Source organism: Astatotilapia calliptera, chromosome 22 (assembly GCF_900246225.1).
Source record: "Astatotilapia calliptera chromosome 22, fAstCal1.2, whole genome shotgun sequence".
Taxonomy (NCBI): Eukaryota; Metazoa; Chordata; class Actinopteri; order Cichliformes; family Cichlidae; genus Astatotilapia; species Astatotilapia calliptera.
In genome coordinates this window covers 9,695,108-9,721,724 of record NC_039322.1, presented here as the reverse complement: position 1 = coordinate 9,721,724, position 26,617 = coordinate 9,695,108, and the positions used below count along the sequence as shown (strand labels likewise).

Sequence of the window (26,617 nt, the reverse complement as noted above, 5' to 3'; positions counted from 1 at the left end):
ATTGTGTTACACGAGCTTTGATCACTTCAGAGTTCTAATTGGACAAACTTTGTGCCGATATTTGTGTTAGATGCTACAAATGCCACAGGCCTACACTGACATTTCACTCTTCATGTTCTTCCATCGCTTATAGAATTGTTGTGCTTCCTAACTGCAGCTGCTTAAAACCATCCTGCGCTTTGTGTTTCGATGGGGGTGGGAAACAGGATGTGGCAGAATGAACAAGAGAGTGTGTCCCAACATTCAGGCATGAGCTCTGTAGGCATATATACATAAACCAAAGTCTTCACCTACATGCACTTTATCCTGTGACCTTTGGGATCTTCACTGAGAAATAGAATGTTTTTATAATAAATAGGAACATTTATTTCATTTTGAAGGATTGTTTTAACACTGCATGACACTGGAACCACCAGCAGGCCCATCCTTTAATCACTGCTGGTTTTCTATAGAAATTCCATTTTGAAGCTTATTTAAATGGCACGTTTGGCATACAAATGCCAACAAAAGCCACAGATAACTGGATTTGTTGTGTGCACAATAATAAGTCATTAAGCTCACCTATTGTGAGCTGACCTGTTTTGTCATTTCTTACAATGGGAGAAGAATGGATGAGAGCTGCCTGTAAGTAAACACAATCATAGGATTTTCTTACTCATTCTGTTATCAAAGGGATAGTTAACCTTTCACACCTCACCCAACCCTCCACTTAATGCAACTGTTTGCATACTTTGAGCAGCCGCACTCGAAGACTTAGAAATATTCAACGAACGTGTCATCGAATATGTTATTTTTTAATAAAGAGGTCACACTGTACGTTTTCATGTCTAATGTGATCATTTCTTAGCCTGGATTGTTACATTTTTAAATGTCAAATCAACAAAAGCATTCTCACAAATGTAATATTACTCACATAGGCATCGGGGAAGGCTCTGTATTTTGAAAGTAAGTTCCTGTCAGGCTCAGTTGTTTGGCTCTGGAACTGAGACTTTCCATTAACATTGCTGAACAATGAACTGTGGACCCCCACAGCGGCATCACTACTCAGGCTCCTCTGCAGGATGGGAGTGCCCATTGTCCCGCTACCCACACCCATCGCCATCTGAGGGGTCTGGCTAAACATTGATAAAGGAGTGTCTGTGTTGGCGAATGGCCTGTGGAGGTCAATCGAGCCAGTTGGGCTGAGGAGGCGAGTGGGGCTGTTGCTGGCAGGCGGGGAGCCGATGACCAGAGATGCAGGCCGACTCACATGAGTGTTCAGGTCTTCGGCTACGCTCAGAGAGGAGGATGAGGAATTCATAAGAAAGGAGAGGCGCTCAAAGCGCGATCCACCTGACTCTGTGCCAGCGCCATGGTCACCCATCCCCTTTAATCCCGCAGTCGTGTGATCTTTTAAAGATAAAGTTTCGGGTAGGGAGCTGGTGCGGAACACTGACCGATGGGCTTTTCCGTTTTCTTGTGTCTGAACTGTGGATGACGGCTTGTAGTTACCAAAGAGGACACTGTGATCAAGGCGAGAGCTTGTGGTAGGAGATGGAGGTACTTCATTGCCATTAAGCACTGGAGATTTTAAATCCTCAGACGAGTCAGAGGATTTTCTCATTACAGTACTGTTAAGAGTTGATGCTCTAAAGGGAAAGTTGAGACCTCTTGTTCCAGGGTGTCCATCCTGCAGGTGACATGACACATGCATAGTTATGCTAAGCTCTGAAGCATTCACCTATGAGATCTATGTCTTCAAAACAATGCAATTTCATTTTTGGTGCTGACATATTTGATGAGTTGCATTCAAAAATACTACAATTCCTGAACAAACACATAAGGAGTGTATTATAAATTGCTTATAGCTTTAAAGAACATTTCAATTTTCATGACTTCTACAATAAGCAAAAACATAATCATAAAAACAATATAAATAAAGGTAAATAATGAAACAGCATGAAGATTTTCTAGCTCATGAAATTAATTTTAAGTCTACGATACCTGATTCTGCCAAATCAGTTCCAATGGAGAACGACTGTCTCTTGGGGAAGTCCTCTTCAATCCCAGGTCAGCAGGCAGAGTATACAGTCCATTGAGGGACTCGGCTGGAGCGCCTGTTCCTTCCATCTTTGTTTGGAGACCGCTCACGGAGTCAGGCACGTCAGAAGAGACTGGGCTTGGAGCATCCTCCACAATGGGTGGCAGAGAGGAGGCGAGGCCTGCATTATTGGTGCGTATGCTCACACTCTTCTGCCTCAGAGAAGGCCCCATGCTCTTTAAAGTATCCACCAGAATTTCCATGTCAAACTGGCTGGTGGAGTCTTCGTCAGGGGAGGCAGGAGGAGTAGAAAGAGTAGTAGCTACAGGGTCAGAGACAGCCTCCACAAGTGTGGCTGTGAACACCCCAGTAAATCGGTATGAGTCGCCGTCCTCTTCCTCCAAACTGTTGTTGTAGCTGGTTTGTTGTGTTGAGGAAAGGCTGGATACAGGGAGCTGTTGTGGCTCCCAGGCTGACTTTACACTCTCTGACCCTCCCTCTCTCTGTCCCAGTGTTTCACCTGCAGCTGCTCCAGGCTCCTCCTGCTCCACTAAGCTCCTCCTCCAGTCATCTGCTGGTGCTTTGACTGGGTTGCTTTCACGGCTCAGGTAAAATTCATTCCTGTCACTCCACCTGTTGCCAAGGGTAATAGGTTCCTCCAGAGAGGGGAGGGAGGGGGAAGAGAAGGAGTCAGTGAAGCGTGTGTATGCTGTAGTGTCAGGCAGAGCCGAGGAAGAGGAAGAGGAGGAGTTACTGGACGAGGTGTCTGATATATTGTAAGTCAGGGAGTCAGAAAAAGTGTAATTCTCTGTTTTACTTGGTTTATACTGACTTACACCCTCAAATCTATTTTTCCATTTATACTCTGAGTCAAGATCCGGTTCATTTGACTCAGTCGAGGTGCTCGTTTTGCTAAAGTCCACTTCATCCTGTCTATTATCAACAGCATCAGCCTCATTAATGAGAGATAGTTTACGAAAACGATGTTTGGCTTCATCCTCTTTGGAGAGAGACGAGGTCTTTATTAACAGTTTGGTACTCAGGCTGCGGTAGCCTGAATTCATTTTGTCAGCCGATTCCTGGCAGTCGTCCGTCTGTTGACTTTCTGAACTTGCTGCGGTGGTCCTTGAAGCTGTCAAAGATCTACACAAATAGCAGAAAGAAAATAAGGTGGTAAGCGTTTCACAGCATACAAAGAGCTCCAAGGCAGAGTCTTCAGGGTGTGGTGGACACACAATGCCAACAATGCAAATTATACAAAGCAATATCGCTTATCTTGACTAGCATGCAACGTCCAAGTTTGCAAAACATGTCACAAATTTTGGTTCCCCATTTTATATCTGCTAAAAAAAAAGTACTATATAAATGACCCTAAGCAAAATGCATTCAGCTGAGGTATTCAATTGACCTGAATACTTTACAGAATATACCCTGCACCAACAACCTCTTTAGAGCCAGCAAAGTTATCCACATTTCAATATAAACATTAGATAAGAACACTCAAATGTAAGTACTACAAAGCGCTGTGTAGGAACTGAGACAGGCCATTGATTCAGAGAACAATTCAAACGCCAAAGACGTGTTTAGAAGAATATAAACTTTTTCATACCATTAAAAACGCACGATGTTCATGATAAAATCTTTAAGGAAATTTTGCAATAAAAATGTATTTTGTTATTTAGTTTCAAATGCTTCTCTGTATTTTTTGTTTTAAACAAGTTTTTGAAAGATTTTTGAAATATTTGCGTTAACTTGTTTTTATGACAGGTGGTCTCATAACTTTGTTAAGCACTGTAGCTCAGGCTCTGCTACTTAATTATACTTTCACGAAGCAACAGATCTTACCAATTTCTCAAGAATTAAGATTCAGTTAGTGTGGGAAAAGAAATCCTTAATGACTAAATGCATTTACTGTGCATTTCTCCAATTACAGGGTTGTTTCTCTTAGATTTGAGATGTGAGAGTTTTTTTTTTTTTTGTTTGTTTTTTTAAAATCAAAGTTATAAGAATGTATTTTTACCGTTGTCTGTATCCCATGGCTATACCCATCCAAACAGGGCATACTAGTTATGACTAAAAGCACAACTACAACAATTATCAATGTTGTTCAAGGAAACAAAACTAAATATCAAACAGCTTTCATAAGTCGAGCAGTAAATCTGACTTGATCCTCTGTTAGTGACTCATTTGACCTTTGACCACGAGGAGAGGCTCATTTATAAATGGTGTTTACTCTCATGTGCAAATGTTGTTTTTTGCTTTTTTACAGTTTCAGACAAAGTAGTGCATGACTGCAATAGCAGGGATGATTATTTAAAAAGGTCACAAGAATACAGTCACAGCAATACGGTGAATTACTCAACCAATTTGCTCTTCTACAATGTGGGGTGGAGATGGTCTTAAAGGTCAAACTAAATGGTGATTTTAAAATGTTGCAATACTGTTGCAGGTTTCAAGTGTGCATCTATGTGTGCACACATATCCAAAATAATTTACTTGGTGAATTCCCACTACTTAGGCATTCTAGAATTTTAGAAACCCTGAAAGACAACGCTGGGAAATACTGCTGATCCAGTTTTAGTTTAAAAGCTTTGGGAATTGTTTTAGTTTGATGCGGGTCCAGTCACAAAAATTAAGCCAAAACATTAGAGCAAGGCTCACAAATGTCACCACACAGAGCTCATCAACATGTACCAAGAAGCTGATACCGCATGTGTACTTCTACATAGATGGGGTGTAATTTGTGTAACTTTATAGATGTATTTCTTTTTCTTCCCATATTTTTTTAAACTAGTAAGAATACAGAAATTTAAAATACTTTAATCACATCATGTGAAATATCGGCAGGAAGTAAACAAATGGATTTTACAGTGCAAAAAATAAAAAATAAAAAAATCATGCAGCCTATGCAGAGGTAGCAGCAGCAGCTTTACGCAAGGCATGAGAAATGGCAAGTAGTATGAAGGGACTGTGGAGTGCCAGACCTGCGGTCTTGACAGCTTAAAGCTTGGCTTAAATTAGATGGTGCAACAGGACAGTGATCCCAAGGTGTTGTTACAGTCCAATTAAAGTCCCGACTTCAACCCAACTGAAATGTTGTTGTGGGGGCTTAAGAGAGCTGCACATTAGCTGTGGACCTTTTAGGTGCAGCATTTGTCAGTCTCAAACCTCAATCCTTCAAGCGGGAAGATTTATGGGAAAAAAAGGAATGCTTTTTAACTATTGTTTTGCATAAACACAGAGATTCCTGTCAAGGGGACATAAAGGTTTCTTTAGAAACAAGAGTGTAGAGGATGATAATTATAAAGGTGTCAAGAAAGGTGGCTGAAGAGTCTGGCAGTGATCCTAAACTTCTTCATGCGGGCCTGCAACAATCAGCCACATTTCATCATACACCAAATATCAAAGAACATCACTACCCTCTGTATAATTTCTTGGGAAACCTTATGATCTCTTGACAGGAATGTAGCTTCTTTCAGTAATAAAAATAAATTAAAAATTAAAAAAGTATAAAGTATAAAGTATCGCAGTCTGAAACTGACAAATATCTGCACCCAAAAGGCCTCGACTTTACTCCGAGAGACAGTGCATCTGCAGTAAAAGCCTATAAATGGTGCCCTTGAATGATTGCCAGTTTAAGTCTTGTGCAAACAGATGAACTCGATCTAGCATAATAAAAAACACACACCCAACCTACAGCCAGCTTACATGAGAAGCTGCAAAGGACCAGAGGTGTAACGCCTTCCATCTGCTGAAGGCGTTTTTGGTTTTCTGTTCTTGGACTGTCTAAATGATTGAACTACTAAAATTCTCCTCAAGATAAAACTGATAAGCAAGATACTAAAGATAAACTTACGCTTGTGTTAGCCTTTGAACTTAAGATAATATCTATTGACTTAATCTAGACTGTCTAAATTTATTCCACTTGTCCAGATTTAAAAACTGTTTTCAGTTTGGCATATCAGCATAAGTATAGTATGTTATAGGAAGGCACACACACACCTGAGATGAAATCGCTGAAGACTCTTTATCTAACATGTTCATTTAAACTGAGGAAAGATCACTTCTGTCAGGTCAAGGTGTGGTTTTGCGAGTATGTTCCGGTCATTTACAACAAAGTGAATTCTCCACAAGTTTGACATTCTATGGATGTCTCAACTAAGCTGTCAGATGGTCACACGTGGAAGGAAAACAAAAGGGAAAGGCCAGTGTCATGGTTTAGTTTAAAGACATAAGTAGCTCGACTGGCTTTGGTTATACTCTCACCAGAAACAGTCCTATGGGCCCTCAGTTTTGGACAAAGGTAGGAAAATAATACAGCAGATATCAAAACTGTATTTTTACAGAGAAATTTTTTTTTTCAATAGATAAACTGCATTTCATAAATAGGAGGTCCCTAAGAGTCATCACAAGTGGAAATGCACGTCTCACCCGACTTCAATACACAGAAAGAATGCATGACAGGTGGGGCTGGCTAAATGCCTTGCTCATCTTTCACTGCGCATCAGCACACCTCTTCATCAGAAACCTGTTGTTATTTTAAGTGCCAGAGGCCGCAACATGTTTGTCGGCTTGCCATGCAAAAAGGTGAGCACTACTGTACTTCTTACTAATCCTCATTTGTTCTTTTTCAGTCTGTAAAACTTTTAAATTACCCAGCTAATACATGCAGCTCTTCACCTTCAACAAGCATAAACGGAGTTTCGCAAGACGCATTCTGATCTTTACCAAAGTCAAAAACAGACGCAAAATCTAAATATGACACCATTGCTTGGAGAGCTCATTCTATGATTCGTGTTTCACAAATCTTAGGGCTTCTTTTTAAAATAATCATTTCAAAACTAACAGTAAACGTACGTTACCACCCTTCCTGCGAGGCCAAACTACAGCCTGTTTTTAATGTTTGAGTAATAGCAATCTTTCATTGATTACCTACCACTCACAGCTAAAACACCTCTTCGGTGCCACCTTGTGGTTTTAAATGTACGTCAAAAATAAAGTGTCATGAAACAAGTTTCCTTTTTGATAAAGCACATAGTTAGGGAATCCTCCCTTAGTTATGCTGCAATAGGTGTATGTTGCTGGGGGATTCCTATGATGCATCGAGTATTTCTTCTTCAGTCACCTTTCTCACTCACTGTATGTTAATAGACCTTTCTGCATTGCATTCTGGCTCTGTTCCACAGCATGACTTTTATCCTGTCTTCCTTCGATTGTTGGGTTTTTCTCTGTATGCGTTATTGTAAGGTCTGCCTTACAATATAAAGTGCCATTAAGCGACTGTTGTAGTGATTTGGCACTGTGTAAATGAAACTGAATTGAGCATCGTCTCACAAGTCACAGTAGATGCAAGTTGCTACCCTTTCTGAACTAGGTGTAGTAGTAGATCTGTAACAGCTACTTTCTACTGCAATCTTGTTTGTACTGCAATGTTTGATTTTTTTTAATTAATTAATTTTATTTATTTAAAACACCAGATGTCCCAAAATGGATTTGTGTCCCGCGAGGACCAAACTGGCAGGACACACAAACTGGGGATTTTCTGCCACATGATGGCACCAAAAATGTGCAACAAAAAGTTACTGCCTGTTATCTGCTTCACTGATCATAAATGATCTGAAGACTCGCACCATTCCTGCTGATAGTTTAAAGATGTTCATAATGTAGAGGTTGCAAAGCAAAAATGTATTTGATAAAGTCTTGTGATATGCCAGTAAGTAATGCTATTTTCTTGTGCTCTATACTCTTAAAATTGTGCTGCTCATCTCTTTTATCGTCACAAGCCAACATGCTCAAAACATTGTTAAGCTTGATGCATCAAACGGAGCAGGTTTCACTTATTCAGTGTGTTACAGGGTCAAGGTGTGGTCACAAGCTCAAAATTCTTTCCATTTTTTCCTTTTAACACTACTTAAAGTTTTATTTGTTCGAGTAAATAAAGACATCTGGTCAAATGCCAGCTTCAGACAAAACAAAAAAAAAAAAAAAAAAAAAATGTACTCATGATGGCAAACACAGTTGTGTTACATAAATGTGACAATATGAGGGCAAGTGCTCTACGTGTCAGGACTTGACAGTGGCTGCCCACTGCTTCACTGAATAAATGGGTTAAATGCAGAGAGAAATTTCCCCACGGGGATCAATAAAGTATAACGTATACATTTTAAAACACAAAGCATGCAATGTGGATATTCCAACCATCCTACATCTCCAGAAGCAGGAAGAGGGCCACCTGTATCATGAAGGACCCCACTCACCCAGCACACACACTTTTGTCCCGCTCCCCTCAGGCAGGAGGCTGAGAAGCATCAAATGCAAAATCACCAGACTGAGAAACGGCTTCATTCCAGAAGCTGTGAGACTTCTCAATGCATAAATGGACAAGAACTGCTATTGTAGCACCTTAATCACTACTGACACTGTCACTTTATCAATGCTGGTCATCACACCCTGTGCTGCTAAACGTTTTATACTTATATTTATACCTACATTCTATATCCATACTGGTACTCAGGTTGTTGAATTCTACTTATCATATTATTTATCGTATTATTTTATTACTTGTTATTCTGTTTTCTTTTTTAAACAAACTTTAAAAAAAAAAAAATACAAACTTTACAAATATGAGGATTTGTTGTGTTCCTGTCCATATGGATAACAAATAGAAAAAGACTTGCATCAGATGTGGCCTACCTCATATAGTGAATCATATAAGGCTTATATGATTCACTTATGAAAGTGGCCACTTTCATTTTTTTATATATATATATATATATATTTTTTAGTAAGTATCCAAAACATACAAGTTTCATTTATACAATTTTTCTAGGGATCTTATATCTGTTTCCACTCTTGTATGCATTTCATACAAGTTTCACACCAGATACAAACTTTATAAGATTTATATACATCTGGATGGATTAAACAAGCAGCATGACAAAATTAGCTTGGACTTGGGAGAAATGATGTATATTTGTATCCATTTTGTGCTTATAATTCAAAAACTTAACTACAACTACTCCTCCACACTGAAATGACACAAACATAAACTGATAGACTGAGCCTCTAGGGTTGATTGGATGGGATGATGTTGATGGAGGGGGCTTTTTAAGGTTTTGTTTTGAACTGAACCCCTTGTTACTTACATCTCAAGACGTTTGTATGAAGGTACATTTTGTTATCCTGTAACAATTAGAGTAGACTGGCAACATCTATCGCATGCTCATTGGATTTGCTCAGCCTATATCATTTATTTACAGAGCTGAGTCTAAATCACTTAACGTGGAACTTTCTCAAGGGTGTGTTCATGATTCACAGGTATGTAGAAATCTGTGTTGGTAAACAAGGCAGCTCATCAACTGCTTTCCTGATTATCACAGGACGTGTTTAATCTTTACACATTTAAGATGCCTCATTGAATGACTACTGTACATGGTAATGTGTAAATGTGAAGCTGTGAGTTTAGAGTCACTAAAGATGGTTTTAAATAACACAGTCTGGCGTGTGCCTGAAGCTACACACTGTGCATTCCAGCACAGTAGCTACAGAGGCAGCAAGAATGAAAACTTGACACTCAAATAGGTAAAACAACTCTCACTTGTTCTCTCACCAACTTTCCCTTAATACTCTTACCATGAAATGGCAAAAAGAGTTTAGCGCATTTATTTTAAGTTTTATAGTTAAAAACACTCTTGGAGTCCAAGGAGCTTTTTCTACATTACAGAACTTTCCACTTACCCTTCATTCAGGTCAGGCTGGGCTTCCTTTGGATGCTCGCAGAGACCTTCTGCAGTGTCACTATCAAGATGGTGTGTGTCTGCGTTCGATGCTGACAGCTCAACTGCCACCTGTTCTGGCACTGGTACGGTAATGTTTCTGTCAGGGCTCTGAGTAATTGTATCCACCCACTCAGTGCTCCGTGGAACCCTATTGTGTTCAATCTCTGTGGCATCTGATTGCAGGTGAGTGCTGTGTGTCAGATTGCCCATGACAGCCTCTGCTGCCCCAGCAGTATCTGTTAATGTGCTGTTTGTTATGCCCATGCTATTTTCTGTGTCTTTGTTGCCTTCACCGGTCTTGTCTGCATTCACAATCAGTGGAACTTGCTCTTCTGTCTCTGTTATTATATGTACAATCACATCCTCTTCCTTTGTGTGGCTGGAAGTAGCATGCTTGAAACCAAAATCAGTGAAATCTTTGTTAGGCAGAGTTTCTTCCACCTCTGTTGGAAACAGGTTCTCTCCATTAGAGTGGTCTTCTGTTTCCAAGTCTACAGTCCAGTTTCCCCCAGACTCTTCCACCTGCCCATGCTGCTCACTGGGAGGAGGAGCAAAACTACATACCATCATTGTGTTCACCTGCTGAACCGGTGTGGCTAGTAAATCCTCCTTTCTACCCTCCTCCTCTTCTTCTTTCATTTGTGGCCATACAGCAGTTGATTGTTCTTCCACCCAACTCTCAGATGTTCCCATTTCATGCATTTGAAGAACAGAAATCGGACAGTCAAGTTGTTGCTGTACTTCAGTTTGGCCATTATAATCCTCTTGCTTTTCTTCATCGTCCATTTTGTCTTCTTTCTGTTCCATTTTCACAATCACGACCCTGAAATCTCCTTCATCTCTCTGGCTGATCCCTTTATCCATTGGCTCCGAGTGCTGTACGATTTCCTCACCTAGCCTCACAATGGACTCTTCTCTATCATCCATTGTGAACATCTCTTCGTCCCCACTCTCCTCTGCATTGTCCTCCTCAGCACTGTAGTAAATCTCCTTTGTACTTTCATCATCTGATCCAACACTTAGATATGCTGGACTTAAGAGCCTGTCATTTCGCACCGTTGGTCCAGAAAGGGCAGAAAACTCATCTGTCGTTTCAAATTCTACCTCAAGATCCTTCACCAGATTCATTTTATCAGGCACCGAAGAGCTACAGCCTGGATAAACGTTTGTGTCGTCTGTGACTAACTCTTTGACTAGGATCACTCTCCGTTTGGAGTCAGTAACCTGAGCATCTATCCCGTGGGATGTTTCATAGTTGGATATGGGAGGGGCAGAGTTCTGACACAAAGGGCCTGACCAGACACTGTCGGTAACAAGGCTTTTATTGTCCGATTTCAACTGTGAACGGGAGCGGGTCAGCTCAGAGTAAGAAATGCCAGCACTGTCAGAATACTTGGAAGCTGCACTGAGAGAGGTAGGCACATATCTGTTTTGGTTTTCTGGGACTGTTTGAATCTGAGAAGCAGAAACTCTGGAGCTCTCACCAAAAGAGCTTCCCTTTATTTCACCGATGGAGGCCGACCCATCAGGAGCATCAATCATTCTGCCAGCAGCCAAGTCAAGATCACGAGAAGTTAATGTTTGGGAGTACTGAGTATTTGTTTCTGCATGACTTTCATCGTGGGTTTTGACAATGACAAATTCTGTTTTGGTGTCAAGAAGTCTTTTATCAGTGCAGATATGAGATGATGGGCTTAGGAGTGAAGAGATTACCTCAGAGTTAAAATTCTGGGGGAAAAGTGACTCGTACAGAGCTCCATAAACTTTATCTTGATGGATGGGAGCAGTGCTGCTTTCGCTGCTAACAGCTGAGGTTGTGCTGACACTCTTGGCATTTTCAGGAAAAGACCTCTCAGTGTGAGAAATGAAGATTTCCTGATGGTTGGCAGCAGAGTCTGCACTGCTAGCTAACTTGTCATTTTGAGGATCAGGACTTGGCCCTGTAACAGTGGTGTAGTTACTGTTGTCAACACTTGTCAGGGAGGACTCACTATTTGAAATTGTACTGTCAACTGTGTCAGGGGCATCAGACTGATGATGTGGTAAAGTCCCACTGGTGGATTCATTTTCTTGGGGGATATAATCATAAGAATTATTGCCCGAGGCGACAGTTGCTGCTTCGTAAGCTGAACTGTCAAGCACAGTTGGTGGCTGGCTGGCTAGAAGGGTATGTTCAGCCTGGGTTTGAACAACAGAAGCTGTTTCTGAAGTAGCTATCAGAAGAGCTGATTTGACATCATTTCTGCTTGAGCTGTCGTGAACTGGAATGTTCTCTTTCTCCTCCAGTGAGCCGGTATCATCAAGTTGCAGCTCAGGAATGGAAGCAATTGGAGCTCTCAGGGTTTGCCTCTGCACATCCGAAAGATCAGAGGCATTCGTAAGAGGGCCCTTTGATTCTTGTTGGGTGTTCACAGTGATAACTGGGACTGACGGGGACTGTGCCGAAAGAGTGAAGTACGAGTCAGTTTCATTTGCAGCTACAGGGGGAGGTGAAGGGATGTCAAATTTACTGTCGCTGTCAAGCTCTGGTTGAGACATACTGAACTTCTTTCTGTTCCCTGGGTCCCGTTCCACAGGTGTCTAGAAGAAGATTAGTTATACTTTAACTGATGAAATACACAATACAGTTTTAACCTGAGAGATCTGTGTTTTTACGCAATGATTTGTACCCATGTAAACAAAAATCATTATTAAAGTTTCACATTATGAAGCTGGAGGGGTAGGTGATGCAGCATTTCACTACTCTCACCAGCAACCCAAGATTGAGTTATAGACATAGATTTTCACATTTGTGCATTAGCGACCTGTTCAGAGTGTACCCCACCGAGTTGAATAAATGTAAGCAAATAGATGGGCAGATTGATTCTGTTTTTATGTTTTAATACTTTAGCATTAAAACAAATTACTTGGTTGGAGTTAGGAATTAAAAATTACCGGGTTTGGTTTAGAAAAAGTTCATGGTTTGGCTTTAAATACAACAGCTGCTACTTCTTTTACAGCATATTCAACAATTCATGCCCATGAATATGAGTGCAATTATATGATCATTTCACAATTTGCTATGAGACCGAGCTGAAAAAAGAAACCCAATAAATTTAGCACATAGCAATACAAAAAGTATTATCAGGACAGATATGTTCCTTCAAAATTGCTCTTAGTGATTTTAAACAAACTCAATTTTTCAAAAACCTACAATATTGATTCACTGTTACCTCTTCCTGCTCCTCGATGCCTTGGGTAGGAAGACCAAAAGTGCTCTTTGACATATTCTCTTCATCTTTCTTCTTCTTCTTTCTAATACCAAATGAAATGGTTGCAAACCTCTTAGGCTTACGTAGGTCCATCTCTGAGTAGCTTAACGCTTTGGCCTTAGAAAGACAAAAGTACAGGAAGTAAGGATGGAGTGTAAAATGCTCTTTAATGCAAAAGGAAAGAATTTGTTAACAAAATACACGAGGTGTAACTACAAATCTCTATGCATGAGACTTGTATGGCTTTATGCCATTAAAAGCAACATACCTTGCTCAAACACTACCTTTCACCAAAGAAAACACATACCAAACATATTATAATCCCTTGCTACATGTTAATTAGAAACCATCCCTAGACTGTGTATTCCAATGGTAAGAATGAGGATATTACTCAATTATACTGTAAACAAGAAAGTGAGTTGACACCCTAACTTCATTCCTAAAAGCTGCTCCACCCTGAGAGGAATGAAAAACTAGTAGAACATGGTTAGCTAAATCACCAGCAACAGCACTGCTGATTCAACTATTATGATTAATGAAACTGAGGGCAAGAGAAAAAAAAAAAAAAAACAAAACAAAAAAATCGGATCCTATAATTTCACAGAACTATAATTAAAAAAAAAAAAAAAAAAAAAAAAAAAAACGCTGCCAAACAAAGCAAAAATAAATCCATTTATTATGTTAAAAGTCAAACTTTCAAAAGTAGAGCATCAAAATACTTTAATAATATTTTTTGCGGGCTTGTCTAGGGAAACATTGAGTCAGAAGTGGTGATGCTCTTCTAGTGGTTATGTTTTGTCAATCACGAGTGAGAAAGGAAAGTAGAAGTCATTACTTTCTATCAGACAACAGTGAGATACCAAACTGGGTGTGCCTGTTAGCATTCTTTCTTTGAGGGAGAGTTTGGAAAGTATGAGAAGCTAATAAAGCATCTAAATAGAGATTTAAATAAAGTTTCAGTCGAGTCAGTGGTTTCTCCTAAATGTGAAGTCTCATATGTTAAGTAAGCTATGTTATCAGAATAATACTTTACGTAAAAATGTGGACAACCACAGAAAACAAAACTCTACAATCTATAGGGAGATTAAGATTTAAAAGGCTGAAATATTTATAGGTAGGACAAATCTTTCTTTGTTATTTCAAATCAGTGCGAATCCAAAAATCTCAGCTCGACTTATAATTAAATTAAAAAGGAAATAAGAGTTTCTTTTTCAGCTAAATATCTCCATGAATACAATTAAAAAAAAAAAAGAAAAAAAAAAAAAAAAAAGCTTCAAGTCCTCTATATTAGATGAAAAAAACCAAGGGAGACAATGTATATAACGAATAAGCAACTGCATGTCAGAGTTCCCAACATGCTCATAATACTGTTTATGCATTCTACACTTATGGAATAAGTCTATCTTAACCTTTGGACATTTCTGGCAAACAGTGTAGCGCCTGGTGGGGAAACGAGAGTCTTTTTTCAGACTTATTTGATAATGAAGCGCATTATGTTCTGCAGTCAAAGAAATGTTCCCATCCATCAGCAATGTTAACCTACTCTGCTGCCAGGCCTTAATCTTCACCACAACGCTGCTTAGCAAACTTCTAGCACCCTCTTCTGGTGATAAATTCCACTTGCTTTCCTTCTTCATTATATTAACATGAGGGCCTCTAGAGAGTTGATGCCCTATTGTGAGTAGTCATATACAGGGATTAGATCATAAGCAGGGCTCACTTTTATAGGGATAACTCAGTTGAGAATTTAATAATCCATCAACAAGACTGTACTGACATGTACAGTGCACATTTGAATCATTATGAGAAGCATCGTTCTGTAAAATAAGACCCCGAGCTATGCAGTAAAACACAGCTGGCATAGAACCAGCATTGAAGAAGGGCTCATGAGGTAGCATTATATATGTTTAAGAAAAGAAAAAAAAAAAAAATCTGGTCCCAAGAAACTTCTTGTTGAGACAAGTTTCCGATTTCTGACTGCTCAGAGAAAAACTTTAGATTTGTCCTGCAATCCGAGAGGGGAAGATTTAAAGATACAGCAACAACTGGATTTTATTCACAAACTTGTGTCAAAAAAGGAAACGTATCATCTAGGATTACTTGCGTGTGATACATAAAAGTGAAACTGTAGTTTGAGTCGGCTCTATCACAGTTCATGTGAACATCCTGCTTTTACCCTCAGTCTTTAGTTCTGGGTAATTTACAGCCTTGTAGAGCCTTGTGCAGTTTCCTATGTGGAAAAAAAAATAATAGTGAAAGTTTCTCATTTACAGCAATAAATTAAAATGAAAAAAAAAAGGGAGGTGGAGATAGAGAATTGCCGGAAACAAATGAGGTGCAGATAACATCTTATGAGGAAACTGGTAACACTTTTCATAATGATGATCATCTGAGGGCAGGGCAGAGTGGTGACTTTAAACTTGTTGCATGTTGGGCAGTCAGCCATGAGCTTTCAGTTGCCAAGTTTGACAAAACACTCGTCGTCTATAGTGGCTGTCTAACATTATCCTACTTTATTCAGAGCCGTGACACTGCAGGTTTAGGGAGAAATATCAAAACGAATCTCCTGCTTATATTTGGGTTCAAAAGCTGAGAAGCAATAAAACAAAAGAAGAGCATTACTGTATTTTAAAATAAATATATTCATTATTTATTTTTTAATTATGAAACTGGAGATTTGAAATTAAATATGCAAGACTTAAAAAAAACAAAAAAAAACAAAAAAAACCCCCCAAAAAAACCCCACACACCTGACAAACCTTTCACACAGGGATGTTTGTATCAGCACCACATATTAATGAACCCAAAGTATTTGTTTTCTTCCCCCTCCTACAGCTGGTATAGTTTACTACTTGTTGTTTTTGGTTTTTTTTTATAAATTGCTGACTACAATGTTATCTTTATGTAACATAATACACAGTTTCTCAGTGTAGTTACCAGAAAATAAATAGAATATACAAAATTTCCAATAACTGCATGTGAAAAAGAGCTCACTAGTTACGACATCTTCACTGACCTTAACCCTAGGTGCGGTGGCATAAACAGGAGGCAGCTTGCTGTCTGGGTCATTGTTGTCAGAAGCGGGCTCTTCGTCGTCTGCGGTCTCACTGTTCGCAACAGCTCTGAGGAGTACAAAAGTTTAAAAAAATAAAAATAAAAAAAATAATTAAAAAGTGAATGGATCGGAAATATGCTGAAAGAATATCCATGATTGACTGACCCCAATTACAGAATTTGTACTACTTACAGTGTAACAAAGTAAATTATAGGCTATGCTCAAAACTATGAGGAGGTTTATGTAACTCATGTACTATTGTGTGTATGTATATATTGACAGATTTATTGTTTGCCATCCAGTGTGTGCATTACAGAGGGTGCAATTTTAGTTGCCTAACAAAATGAAACAGTGAATCACTGCTAATGGAATGCTGAACAGAACCGGCTACACAGAAAGTGAGCTGGTGCTTCTTAGAACTGAGATCAATGTTGCGAACAAAGGTAAATCAGGCCATTAGGATAGATGACGTACTTAAAAACGTACGCTGACACCTAAATAATAATAAAAAAATAAATAAATTTTAAAAAAAAAACCACTGTAAAGAAAAAAGGTTGTTTTTTAAATTGAATTGAATTATTAACCAATTGGACCAACCAACCAAGTGGAGCGACAGGTGCTGCCTTTGTTCGGTCATCAGCACGGCCTCTAATTCATGTACCGCTACAAAGGCTTCAAAGTCAACAGAGAAGCTCCATCAATAATCACAAGCTGTCACTTCATTAAACAAGCACAACAAAGGTCTCTTTATGCGCAGGATTTTTCCGCTTTACACGACCGGATGCTCAGACAAGAAGCCAAATGACAAGCAAACACGTGGAGCTGTCACAATTTATAGATCACTGTGTTGAAACTCTTCTAATCCAAACACACTTATTTGCCACAAGTATGCATGAATATGCATTTGGCCTTTATGTGTACTGTAGAGTTAGGTGAAAACTGCTCAGTCTTTTTTGTAGTTTTACTGATAAAAGCTGATATGCTCAGGCTGCCTTAGTCACACAAAGGGTTTTTTTTTGTTTTGTTTTGTTTTCTCCCCCCTGTGGTTGGCAACCCAAGAATCAGTCAAGTAACTAACCACTGCAGTATCTGAGACACAGGAGTAGTTTCTGGTAGAACAGATGTCCTAGAACAAGAAGATGAGTCATATCTTCGCCCCCGGGTGAATGCTGTTTACATATCAACACACAAGACACCCAAAAATGTGCAAAGCCTTTCACTGTGTGAAAATGCCACAGCTTAGACTTGTGGAAAAAAAAGGGAAAAAAAAAATAAAGGTCTTCCTTTGATGAAGTTCAAAGTGCTTCCTGTACTTTCTGTCTGTGCTGTGCAATGTGAGAGTGTTAAGAGATAAAAATCAGACCTACTAAAGTCCTGAAGCAAACACACAAAAATAGTTACTACTTTAAAGGAAGAGTTTCACATTTTTAACACATCTATATGGTAAATTGTTAGATGGGTGGTGATCAGCTTAGTTCAGCATGAAGTCTTTAAATCATAGTTATTTACCTGCCTACCCAGTCTTCTAAGCTAACCCCATACACAAACACGGGTATCATTTTTTACTCTGTAGTCACCAATGACCCACTACTCTACAGTTCCATTAGATGACCCATAATTTTAACATTTCAGAAACAAAAATAACTTTTATACTGCTAGTACTAGATACTCGTTAGTCCTTCACCGTGTCACTTTTGAGTGAAGAGAATGAGGGCTTCTTCTATACTAGCTGGTTATGAAAACTACACTTTTTCATTACACCACATATTTCAAGCCTGTAGAACAAAAATGCAATCCACTTTTTGGCCAAATTACATTTCCTGTATTCCTTAGTGTTGAATATTTCACAATTTTACTCTCATTAAATTGTGAACATAATCTTTAATCCCTGAAATGATTCCATCTTGAGCCATCAGGTTATCACTGTGTTCAAACTTCACCAAAGTCTGACCAAGTCCTACTGCCTGTAATGATTGTTGTGAACTGTCGACATGCAGAATGGAGGACGAATAAACATGGTAGGAGCTCGTCCGTCTTTCGCCTGGATGACCTAATTATTATGTACAATGCCAATGCATTATTTCGGTGCCTGGGTTACTGAGCCTTTATAAGTTTGATCCTTTTACTATGTAAAAACTACATCTGGAAGTTCATGTTATTTTTTTTTTTTTTTTTTAATGTTCATGGTCTTGTCTATGTGAAACTTTATTCTAATGCTCTGTGTGCATGCAGTGTCAAATCAGAAAGTAATACCTGCTCTTATTAAACCACCTAGTAGTGGGTAAACACTGTAAATGAATACTTGATTATTCATTAATCCACACCGAAACAAACATGTTGCTAGTATTTCAAGAGAGCCTTATTGCCAGCTGTTGGCATCACCACTTTAACGCACCTCTTTTAAAGTATAACACCTTCATGTTTAACTGTTGTGTTATTTAGAACAGCGGTCCCCAACCCCCGGGCCTCGGACCGGTCCGTGAGTCGTTTGGTACTGGGCCGCGAGAGTTGAGGCTCAGGTGTGAAATGTATGGTTTTCAGGGTTTTTAAATCGGTTTTCAGCGTTATTTTGTTATCGTTTTGATCGTTAACTCTGTTTTCCTGGGTCTTTTCACGTGTGTTATGAATAAATCTTTTTTTCGGTACCGGTATTAGTTTTAATTTGTTGTATTTATCCGCGACACCTTAAAGGCCGGTCCGTGAAAATAATGTCGGGCTTAAACCGGTCCGTGGCGCAACAAAGGTTGGGGACCGCTGATTTAGAATACACAGCTATCACCATTTGATGCTCATCACCACAATCACGCACTTTTTAGAATACAGACACAAAAGCGTTAACAACGGTTTCTTTGTCATCTGCAGGAAAACATCCCACAGTTTAAAAACATAAATAAATAAAATCCATGTTTGTGTGGCAAGTGTACTGATAAAGATCCAAAGAAGTGTAGTGTTGACAGTTATTTGGAAGACCAGTTCTCAAATTTTGGATGACATTTACTCTCACAATTGTTGGCATGGGAGGTGTTGAGAACTCTGATGAAGTCCAACAACATGACCCATCACAATTTTCAATCTGGGAAAGGAAAAAAACAACAACAACAACAACAACAAAAAACCCAACATATAGCGAGAGAGTTTTTTTAAATTTGGCTGTTGATTCTTTAGAAACGGCAGCAGAGGAGCTGAAACACTTCTTTGCTCGCTTTGAGGTGTCCCACCCATCACAGTCCCCTTACCAAAAAAGGGAAGAAGAAAAAAAAAAAAAAAAAAATCTACTGCAACCTGCCTGTATGACCGGCCAGTAGTGCTCACCCTGGTGCTGAAGTGCATTGAGAGACTGGTCTGGATCATATGTCCTTCATCCCTCCCACATTTGATTCGATTTCCCGCATGACACATTTGAGTCCCCTGCTCTTCATACTGTACACCTACGACTGTGCTCCCCCACTCATCACAGTATCACCATTGTCAAATTTGCAGACGACAACACTGTGATGTCATTTCTAGTAGGGGTGATTCTGCCTAAAGGGACAAAGTGGTGTGGATGACAGGTTGGTGCAGGGACAACAACCTGCTACTGAACACAACCAAAACCAAGGAGATTGTTGTGGATTTCAGAAAAAAAGAAAACAGACATTAAACCACTTTACATCAATGGTGTTGGGGTTGGACTTCCACTTCCTGGGAGTTCACATCACAAGGACCTGTCCTGGGGTGTGTACAAAGGGGAGCTGGCAAAGAAGGCTCAGCAGAGACTTCATTTCCTGTGAATCCTCAGGAAAAATAACATCCCTCAAAAGCTGCTGTTGTCCTACTATCAATGTTCTATCAAAAGCATTCTATGCTACTGCCTGTGTGTTGTTACCCTCTCTGGACAAACTGCAAAGCTCTCGCCGTCACAGGAAATACCATAAAAGACAAAATAAATAAACAATGCCCAAACTCATCATGCACAACAATTAGCAATAATTTGATCTCATTGTGAAAACACGTTTCCAATAAGAGCTGCAGAAAACCTCCCATTCTTGACATCTTACCTCTGAAATATTATTTGAAGTTATCAACTAGACTGTCCTTGTCAAGTGGAATCAATGCCCCTTTATCACCAAGAACTGACTGAATAGAACAAATATGCACGTATGAATGACTTAAACAGCATTGTGCAGCAATGCACTGCTCAAAGCATATCCTTGGTTTGAAGTACAAGGCCTTCTCTGACTGATCCATTTTTCAGCACTTTGTTATACAATTTAATGCAGTGGTGTGAAGAAGAAGAAGAAGAAGAAGAAGAAAAAAAACCCACTGCCAAAATACAGCATTCTTAACTCAACACACATTGAGTTTTACCTTGCTTACTCTTCTGGAACAGACATAACAGGTTCAACAATACAGTGACTTATTGTGAACTCAGCTGGATGTATTAAACACCCTTGTGCTGAGACATAAATGTTACCAGCATGCATCACCAAATACAATAGTGTAGCTTGTGTGTCCAATTGATTTGTAGTTTCATGACAATGCAACAGGCATGTGGAGTGGCAGGTTTGTCTACAGAACTTCCACTAATCCATAAAGCCACAAAAGAGCGCGACAACCTAAAGAGTGGGTGTGTGTGGTTTGTTTGGAACTTCAAGTTTCCTGCAACGTAATACACTGGTGGTAAGGTTTCCAACACATCCAGTGTGACTTTGACCTCACCCTTGAACTTTATGAAAAGAGATGGGAGTCAAAACAAACAATAAAATGAAGATTTATTTCTTAGATGATGAAATCCTCAAGTCTTGATAGATAAAATCTGGAACATGGATTAAAACAAAATCCTCAAACTAATAACAAAAACAGATTCAGTCTACATCTGGAAACAAGTCTATCTTGGTTGACCATCCACAGTGTCAACAATTTAAAAAAATCCTTTCATTCACAGCCAAACAATGTAATGTAATTCTGCACTTAATAGTTTATAAAATGATTTCTAGATGTGGCTCGTATAGACAATCAGTGGATAAAAGACTACCAAGACTGACCTGAATATATGTTTCATTCTGCTTTATGTTTACACTACTGCAATATTTGATTGATTATCAGGGCAATCGTGGCTCAAAGAGTTGGCAGTTTGTCTTGTAATCGGAAGGTTGCCGGTTCGAGCCCCGGCTCGGACAGTCTCGGTCGTTTTGTCCTTGGGCAAGACACTTTACCCTACAGCCTACTGGCGATATGGCAGCCTCGCTTCTGTCAGTCTGCCCCAGGGCAGCTGTAGCTTGCCTCCACCAGTGTGTGAATGAATAGTGGAATTGTAAAGCGCTTTGAGGGCCCCGAAAAGCGCTGTATAAATGCAATCCATTATTATTATTATTATTTTTGAATGATGCATGATTTTTTTATGCATCGTTTAAAAACTTTACCCTTGCATAACCTCCATGTGCAAAGGCAGTCACAGTGTCAGCTCGCTGTTTATTTTTCTCTGTGCAAACACAAACCATCACTGGCGCTCGTCTACAAACACATGAACAATATGATTCTATTGTCCTGGCCTGTGATTAGTAGCTTAACCTCCACCCCACCTGTGTCTATATGCACACCCAATGGTGACTTATACATCCTTACAGCTTTAAAGCATGTCTTGTTTATTGCCTTGCAAACATTTGTGACCAAAATCACCATTCACACATTTTATTCTGCTACCTGCCACCTACTATGAAACACCTAAGACCTCAAGGTAAGGTTGAAATCTACCAACCAGATCAACTAAGTCAATGTTTACCCTGGAGAATAAAATGAACATATCCTGTTTTTTATGACTTGGAACTCCTGAAACCGTTGGGGTCTCATGCACAGCTATAATTTATGAATAGACAGCATAAAATGGGCCTGTGAGGGAGGCCCTGACAGAAAAGTCTAAACTAACAATATAGAAAAAAAAACCTAGGTTTACACTGGACGCCTTTCCCTTTGATTATTTTCGTCTGGTTTGAATTCTGCATTATATCAGATAATGGTAAAATGAAACACTCCATCTGAAGATTGAATTTGAGCTTCAAGGTGATTTTTCTAACAGAACTTTGCCTCAAAAGGGGTGGGGCTTGTGAAATGGCCTAGTTAAGCACCAGATTTGAATTATTGGAGGTTACAAACTGAGGACACATGCAAACGTTTTGCTGCTGAATTTTTTTTTTTTTTTTGCATGCAAGCTCGATATCAGTTTCCAGCATGCCATATCATAAGACTATGGACAAATATGCAAAAAGCATGTTTCTGCTGAAGGGGACAGTGCTAAGCTAAGTATGCTCTTACTTTTATCCAACTCTAAAGTCCCTTGTGGCTCTATAATTATATTTAAGTGTACTACCCATTTCAAAAGTTATTGGGATGTTTGCCCAAAAGCTCACAGTCTAGAAACATCTCAACTTTTTTTTTTCCACAGCAGTGAGGATTGCTTAATTTGGACTTTTCATTTAGGCTACCAATGGAAACAGCAGGCGCAGGCTACTTGCTGAAAACTAAAGTTTATCTGAAGCTTTGCTGCTCTTTAAAGCGTCAGAAGCTGCTTATTACCCCTTGAGCAATACAGCAAATGCAGGCATGAAAACAGGTCACTGAGTCAACATCACGGCACTGGGTAAGCATACCTGAGCACCTTCTGGCTGTCATTAGCTGACTTCTCAGAGTCCTTCTTGGACTTTGTCTTGAATTTGAACAACTTGAACTTCTTCTTCTCCCCTTCGTTTTTCTGCACATCCTTCTCCACCGATTCGTCCAAGTTGGCTTCGCTCTTGGAGAACAAACTTTTCAGAGACTTTCTGGTTGAACTCCTCTTCGCCATCTCTAGTCTACTGGGTAACGTCAGAGGGCCGAGTGAGTCGGGTCTTCTTCCCCACTGATCATTCAAAGCCGATGAAAACAGGCGAGGGGCAGAAAAGACTTACTGACAGCTGTTGCTCTGGCTGCCTCATTTTGTGTGCAGCACGCAGAGCTCAGGTGCGGGACACGCCCCCCGGGGAACACCCAGCTCAGACAAACAATGACACTCACTGCAGATGATCACCGGTCTTGTTAACATATTTTTGCAATGGCAACAACTTCGGGAAATTAGTGCAATTTGTTTTTATTGGCTTTACTGTCTTTGGTGTTACGTAGTTCAGCAATTATTACCCACAGAAATTCAACGGTTTATTAAAAATACACTGTCAAGGGCCTTAATATGCATATGTAAAGACCATAAAGGCCAAATTTTTACATTTTTTTTAAATAAAAAAGATGTTTTAGGTGCTAATGTAATAATAATAAGAATAATAATCTCGATTTAATTAATTAATGCTTTAGTCAGATATGAAGGGAGCCTTAACATGGTCAAAGCTTTCTGCTTTTATAAATCTATCTATCTATCTATCTATCTATCTATCTATCTATCTATCTATCTATCTATCTATCTAATGATAAATCCACGCGTAAACGTATTACTTTACACTGATGCGTTACAATGCGTTGTTTGTATGCAGTCTCCACGGTTCTAGGACGACATCGCCTGGCCTGTGTGCAGTTTGCAAGTCAATCATCAGGCGTGTAGATTGCTTTGCCACAAGATGGCATCCCAAGATTGCTCAGTCAAATCAGAGCGCTCTAGCTGCTCAAAGTTCAAGCATGTTACCTGTTAAACCTGTTGACTGAGGTGATGGATTGTGCATAAAATAAGGAACAAACAGAGAATAAACTGATTTCTTCCTCCTTCTTCCTTGTTCCCAGTAGCGTTACAGGTTATGGCTCATATAACTCTCTCATGTGGCGATGAGTGAAGAAAAAGAAGCCCTAATTTGACTTAAACCGTTTCTGATAAGATAAAGAGTCGTCATTTGTTTGGTCATACACTAACGCTTTGCTGCATTTCTTTACTGAGAGGGCCCCTACTCTTTTTCTATCATGGTGCATGACAGAGAGAAAGTGAGCAGATGACAAAGATAAGACACGGAAAACACAAAACACATGATCTCGCTTTTATTGGGGGGGTTGGGGTGAGCTCATTCTGGTCACATTGTACTGGGAATCCCCTTTGGTGGCCTGTTGGAGCACAGTGTGAGAGACTTTGAGAAGAAAAGGGTGTTTTTGAACATTGGGGGCTGAAGATTTAGGTTTAGCCCAGGAAAAAAAAAGATTAAAAATACCTTAAAGGTTTAATCCTCACAATTACTAAAAATGTACATGTACCAATTTGTGCATCACATTCTACAGCGAGAGACTCCGTGACATTCCTCTCCTATACAGTCTAGTTTTACTTTATATTTACTTTAACACTGCTTCCCCATTGCCAACTCTACCCAACCAACCAACTAAAAAATTAAATAAAATAAATAAATCATCTATCCAGTCCATCGATGAAAAAGTTAGCTGCAGTTAAACATAATGTGCTGGAATCAGAGGTTAAAATGAAGTAGTAGGTAAAATCCTGTGAAATGTAATTGTTGGGTTTTTGCTGATTATCAGCAAATGTTCTGAAGCAAATGAGAGAAATTGTGTGATTATGAACTCACATAACAGAATGAAAACCACCCATTTTTTATCTTTATATGTGAAACCTTTAGACCCATTTAGCTGACTGCTACAACGTCACAACCTTGTGTTATTACTCAGTGCCCCACACCCATGTTTATTGCCTTTACCGCTGACTAAAAATAACTGCTACTGAAAGTCAAACATTAAGGCAGGATGAAGTTCAACAGAATTTATTAATCCAGGTGAAACATGATTCAAGGAGAGCGCATAAAAAAAATTGGAAACATTTGAAAAAACCAACACATTTGTTGTCTTTTTACAACAATCACTGGCTATCAGTGAGCTAAACTGAAAGGGAATGCTGTCAGGAAAAAGGGCTGTGTGTTTGTTCACTCAAGGCATAGCCACCGGCATGAAAAAGCACGCAAATAAACACAACCATCCCTTTTAACATTATCGTCCTTGGAATCTTTCTCTTGAATTAAGACAGAAAGCTATTTGATGCTCAGGGGTCATAGCATTTGTTCGTGAGATAAAACATCACGAAACGATTTGGTGCTTGTCCAATACAGGCCCTCCTCTCCAGGTAAGAGGCCAAGGGGCAAGAGGCTTGGTTACTTTTAAAAACAGTCATCAATTACTCACCTATTGCTCTGCTGCTGTGTATAATGTTAAACAGACATGTGACCAATTGCTACAAACTTAACTTTTATGTTTTTGTTTAGGTTTTTTAAACTGCTTACATTTTATTATGTAATCTTTTGCCAAATTATTAATATTTGAATTTAAGCAAACGTCCTTTCTCTCACACACAAATTGGCCACATCTATATACCCACAGTATGAGTATACTGTGAGTATACTGTGAGTATACTGACATGAAGAAAAACAGATTTGAAATGTTATGGATAGCTTCAAGCATTTCAGATTGAATAAGTCACAGTTATATGATTAATAAGGGCAGGTCATGTGTTTTAATTTACATCCTCTTTTAATCACCTTCTATTAACTGCCTAAAGTGTTAAATTCAAAAGTGGTCAATCACTTACTGTAACAACTTCTGATGTCACCTTGCTTTTTTTTCAATCTGACAGGGTAAATTTCCCAAATTACTAACTCAAAGGTAACTTGTTACAAAGTTATCAAACCCCAATCCTGTGACTAATGGACAATCTAACACAGCGGTCCCCAACCTTTTTTGCGCCACGGACCGGTTTATGCCCGACAATATTTTCACGGAGTCGCGGATAAATACAACAAAATAAAACTAGTACCGGTACCGAGAAAAAAGAAGATTTATTCATAACACACGTGAAAAGACCAAGGAAAACCGAGTTAACGATCAAAACGATAACAAAATAACGCTGAAAACCGATAAAAACCCTGAATACCATACATTTCACACCTGAGCCTCAACTCTCGTGGCCCGGTACCAAACGACTCACGGACCGGTACCAGTCCGAGGCCCGGGGGTTGGGGACCGCTGATCTAACATACAGTATGCACAAGCCACAGTGAAACTAATTCTGTGAGTAGCAATTTAAGGTTATATGTCATAACCCTTCAGCATCATCTGAAGGGTTATGACATTTCTGGTTATGACTGGATGTGTAAAGCGCTTTGGGGTCCCTAGGGGGGACTAGCAAAAGCGCTATACAAATGCAGGCCATTTACCATTTACCATTTCAAGACATAAACCATGGCGGCGCGCACAGACGCAGCGGCCCGGAGCTCCTACACTTTTGCACTTTTGGTGGTACTGTGTATTATTTCACACAGTCTGGGGTTACTTCAATACAACAGAGATGATCTACTACAACTAAGCCGTGGAGATCTTCAACTAACATCCGAGTATCTCATCCCCCCGGAGATCGTTAAGCAACCCCCGGGGCTACCCGCAACAGCAAGCCGCAGGAGGAGACGTTGCGAGCGGAGGCAGAAGAGAGGCAAGCGGGGAGGCCTGTGGGCACGGCTAAAGACTAGTCCGTTTAAACCACCACTCCCGATCATATTCCTCTCCAACGCCCGTT

At 39.6% G+C, this 26,617-nt stretch overlaps 1 protein-coding gene across 1 annotated transcript in view; it reads right to left on the bottom strand.

The window, feature by feature from the left end:
- Positions 1-23,268, bottom strand: part of crybg2 (crystallin beta-gamma domain containing 2) — a 37,060-nt gene extending 13,792 nt beyond the window's left edge. Inside the window, exons 1-6 of the mRNA XM_026155965.1 lie at positions 22,731-23,268; positions 16,066-16,171; positions 13,011-13,166; positions 9,758-12,378; positions 1,984-3,163; positions 914-1,669 (exon numbers count right to left, since the gene is read on the bottom strand). Of these exons, the coding sequence (XP_026011750.1) occupies positions 914-1,669; positions 1,984-3,163; positions 9,758-12,378; positions 13,011-13,166; positions 16,066-16,171; positions 22,731-22,924 (5,013 nt within the window). The 5' untranslated portion in view covers positions 22,925-23,268. The remainder of the gene's footprint in view (positions 1-913; positions 1,670-1,983; positions 3,164-9,757; positions 12,379-13,010; positions 13,167-16,065; positions 16,172-22,730) is intronic.
- Positions 23,269-26,617: the final 3,349 nt, after the last annotated feature.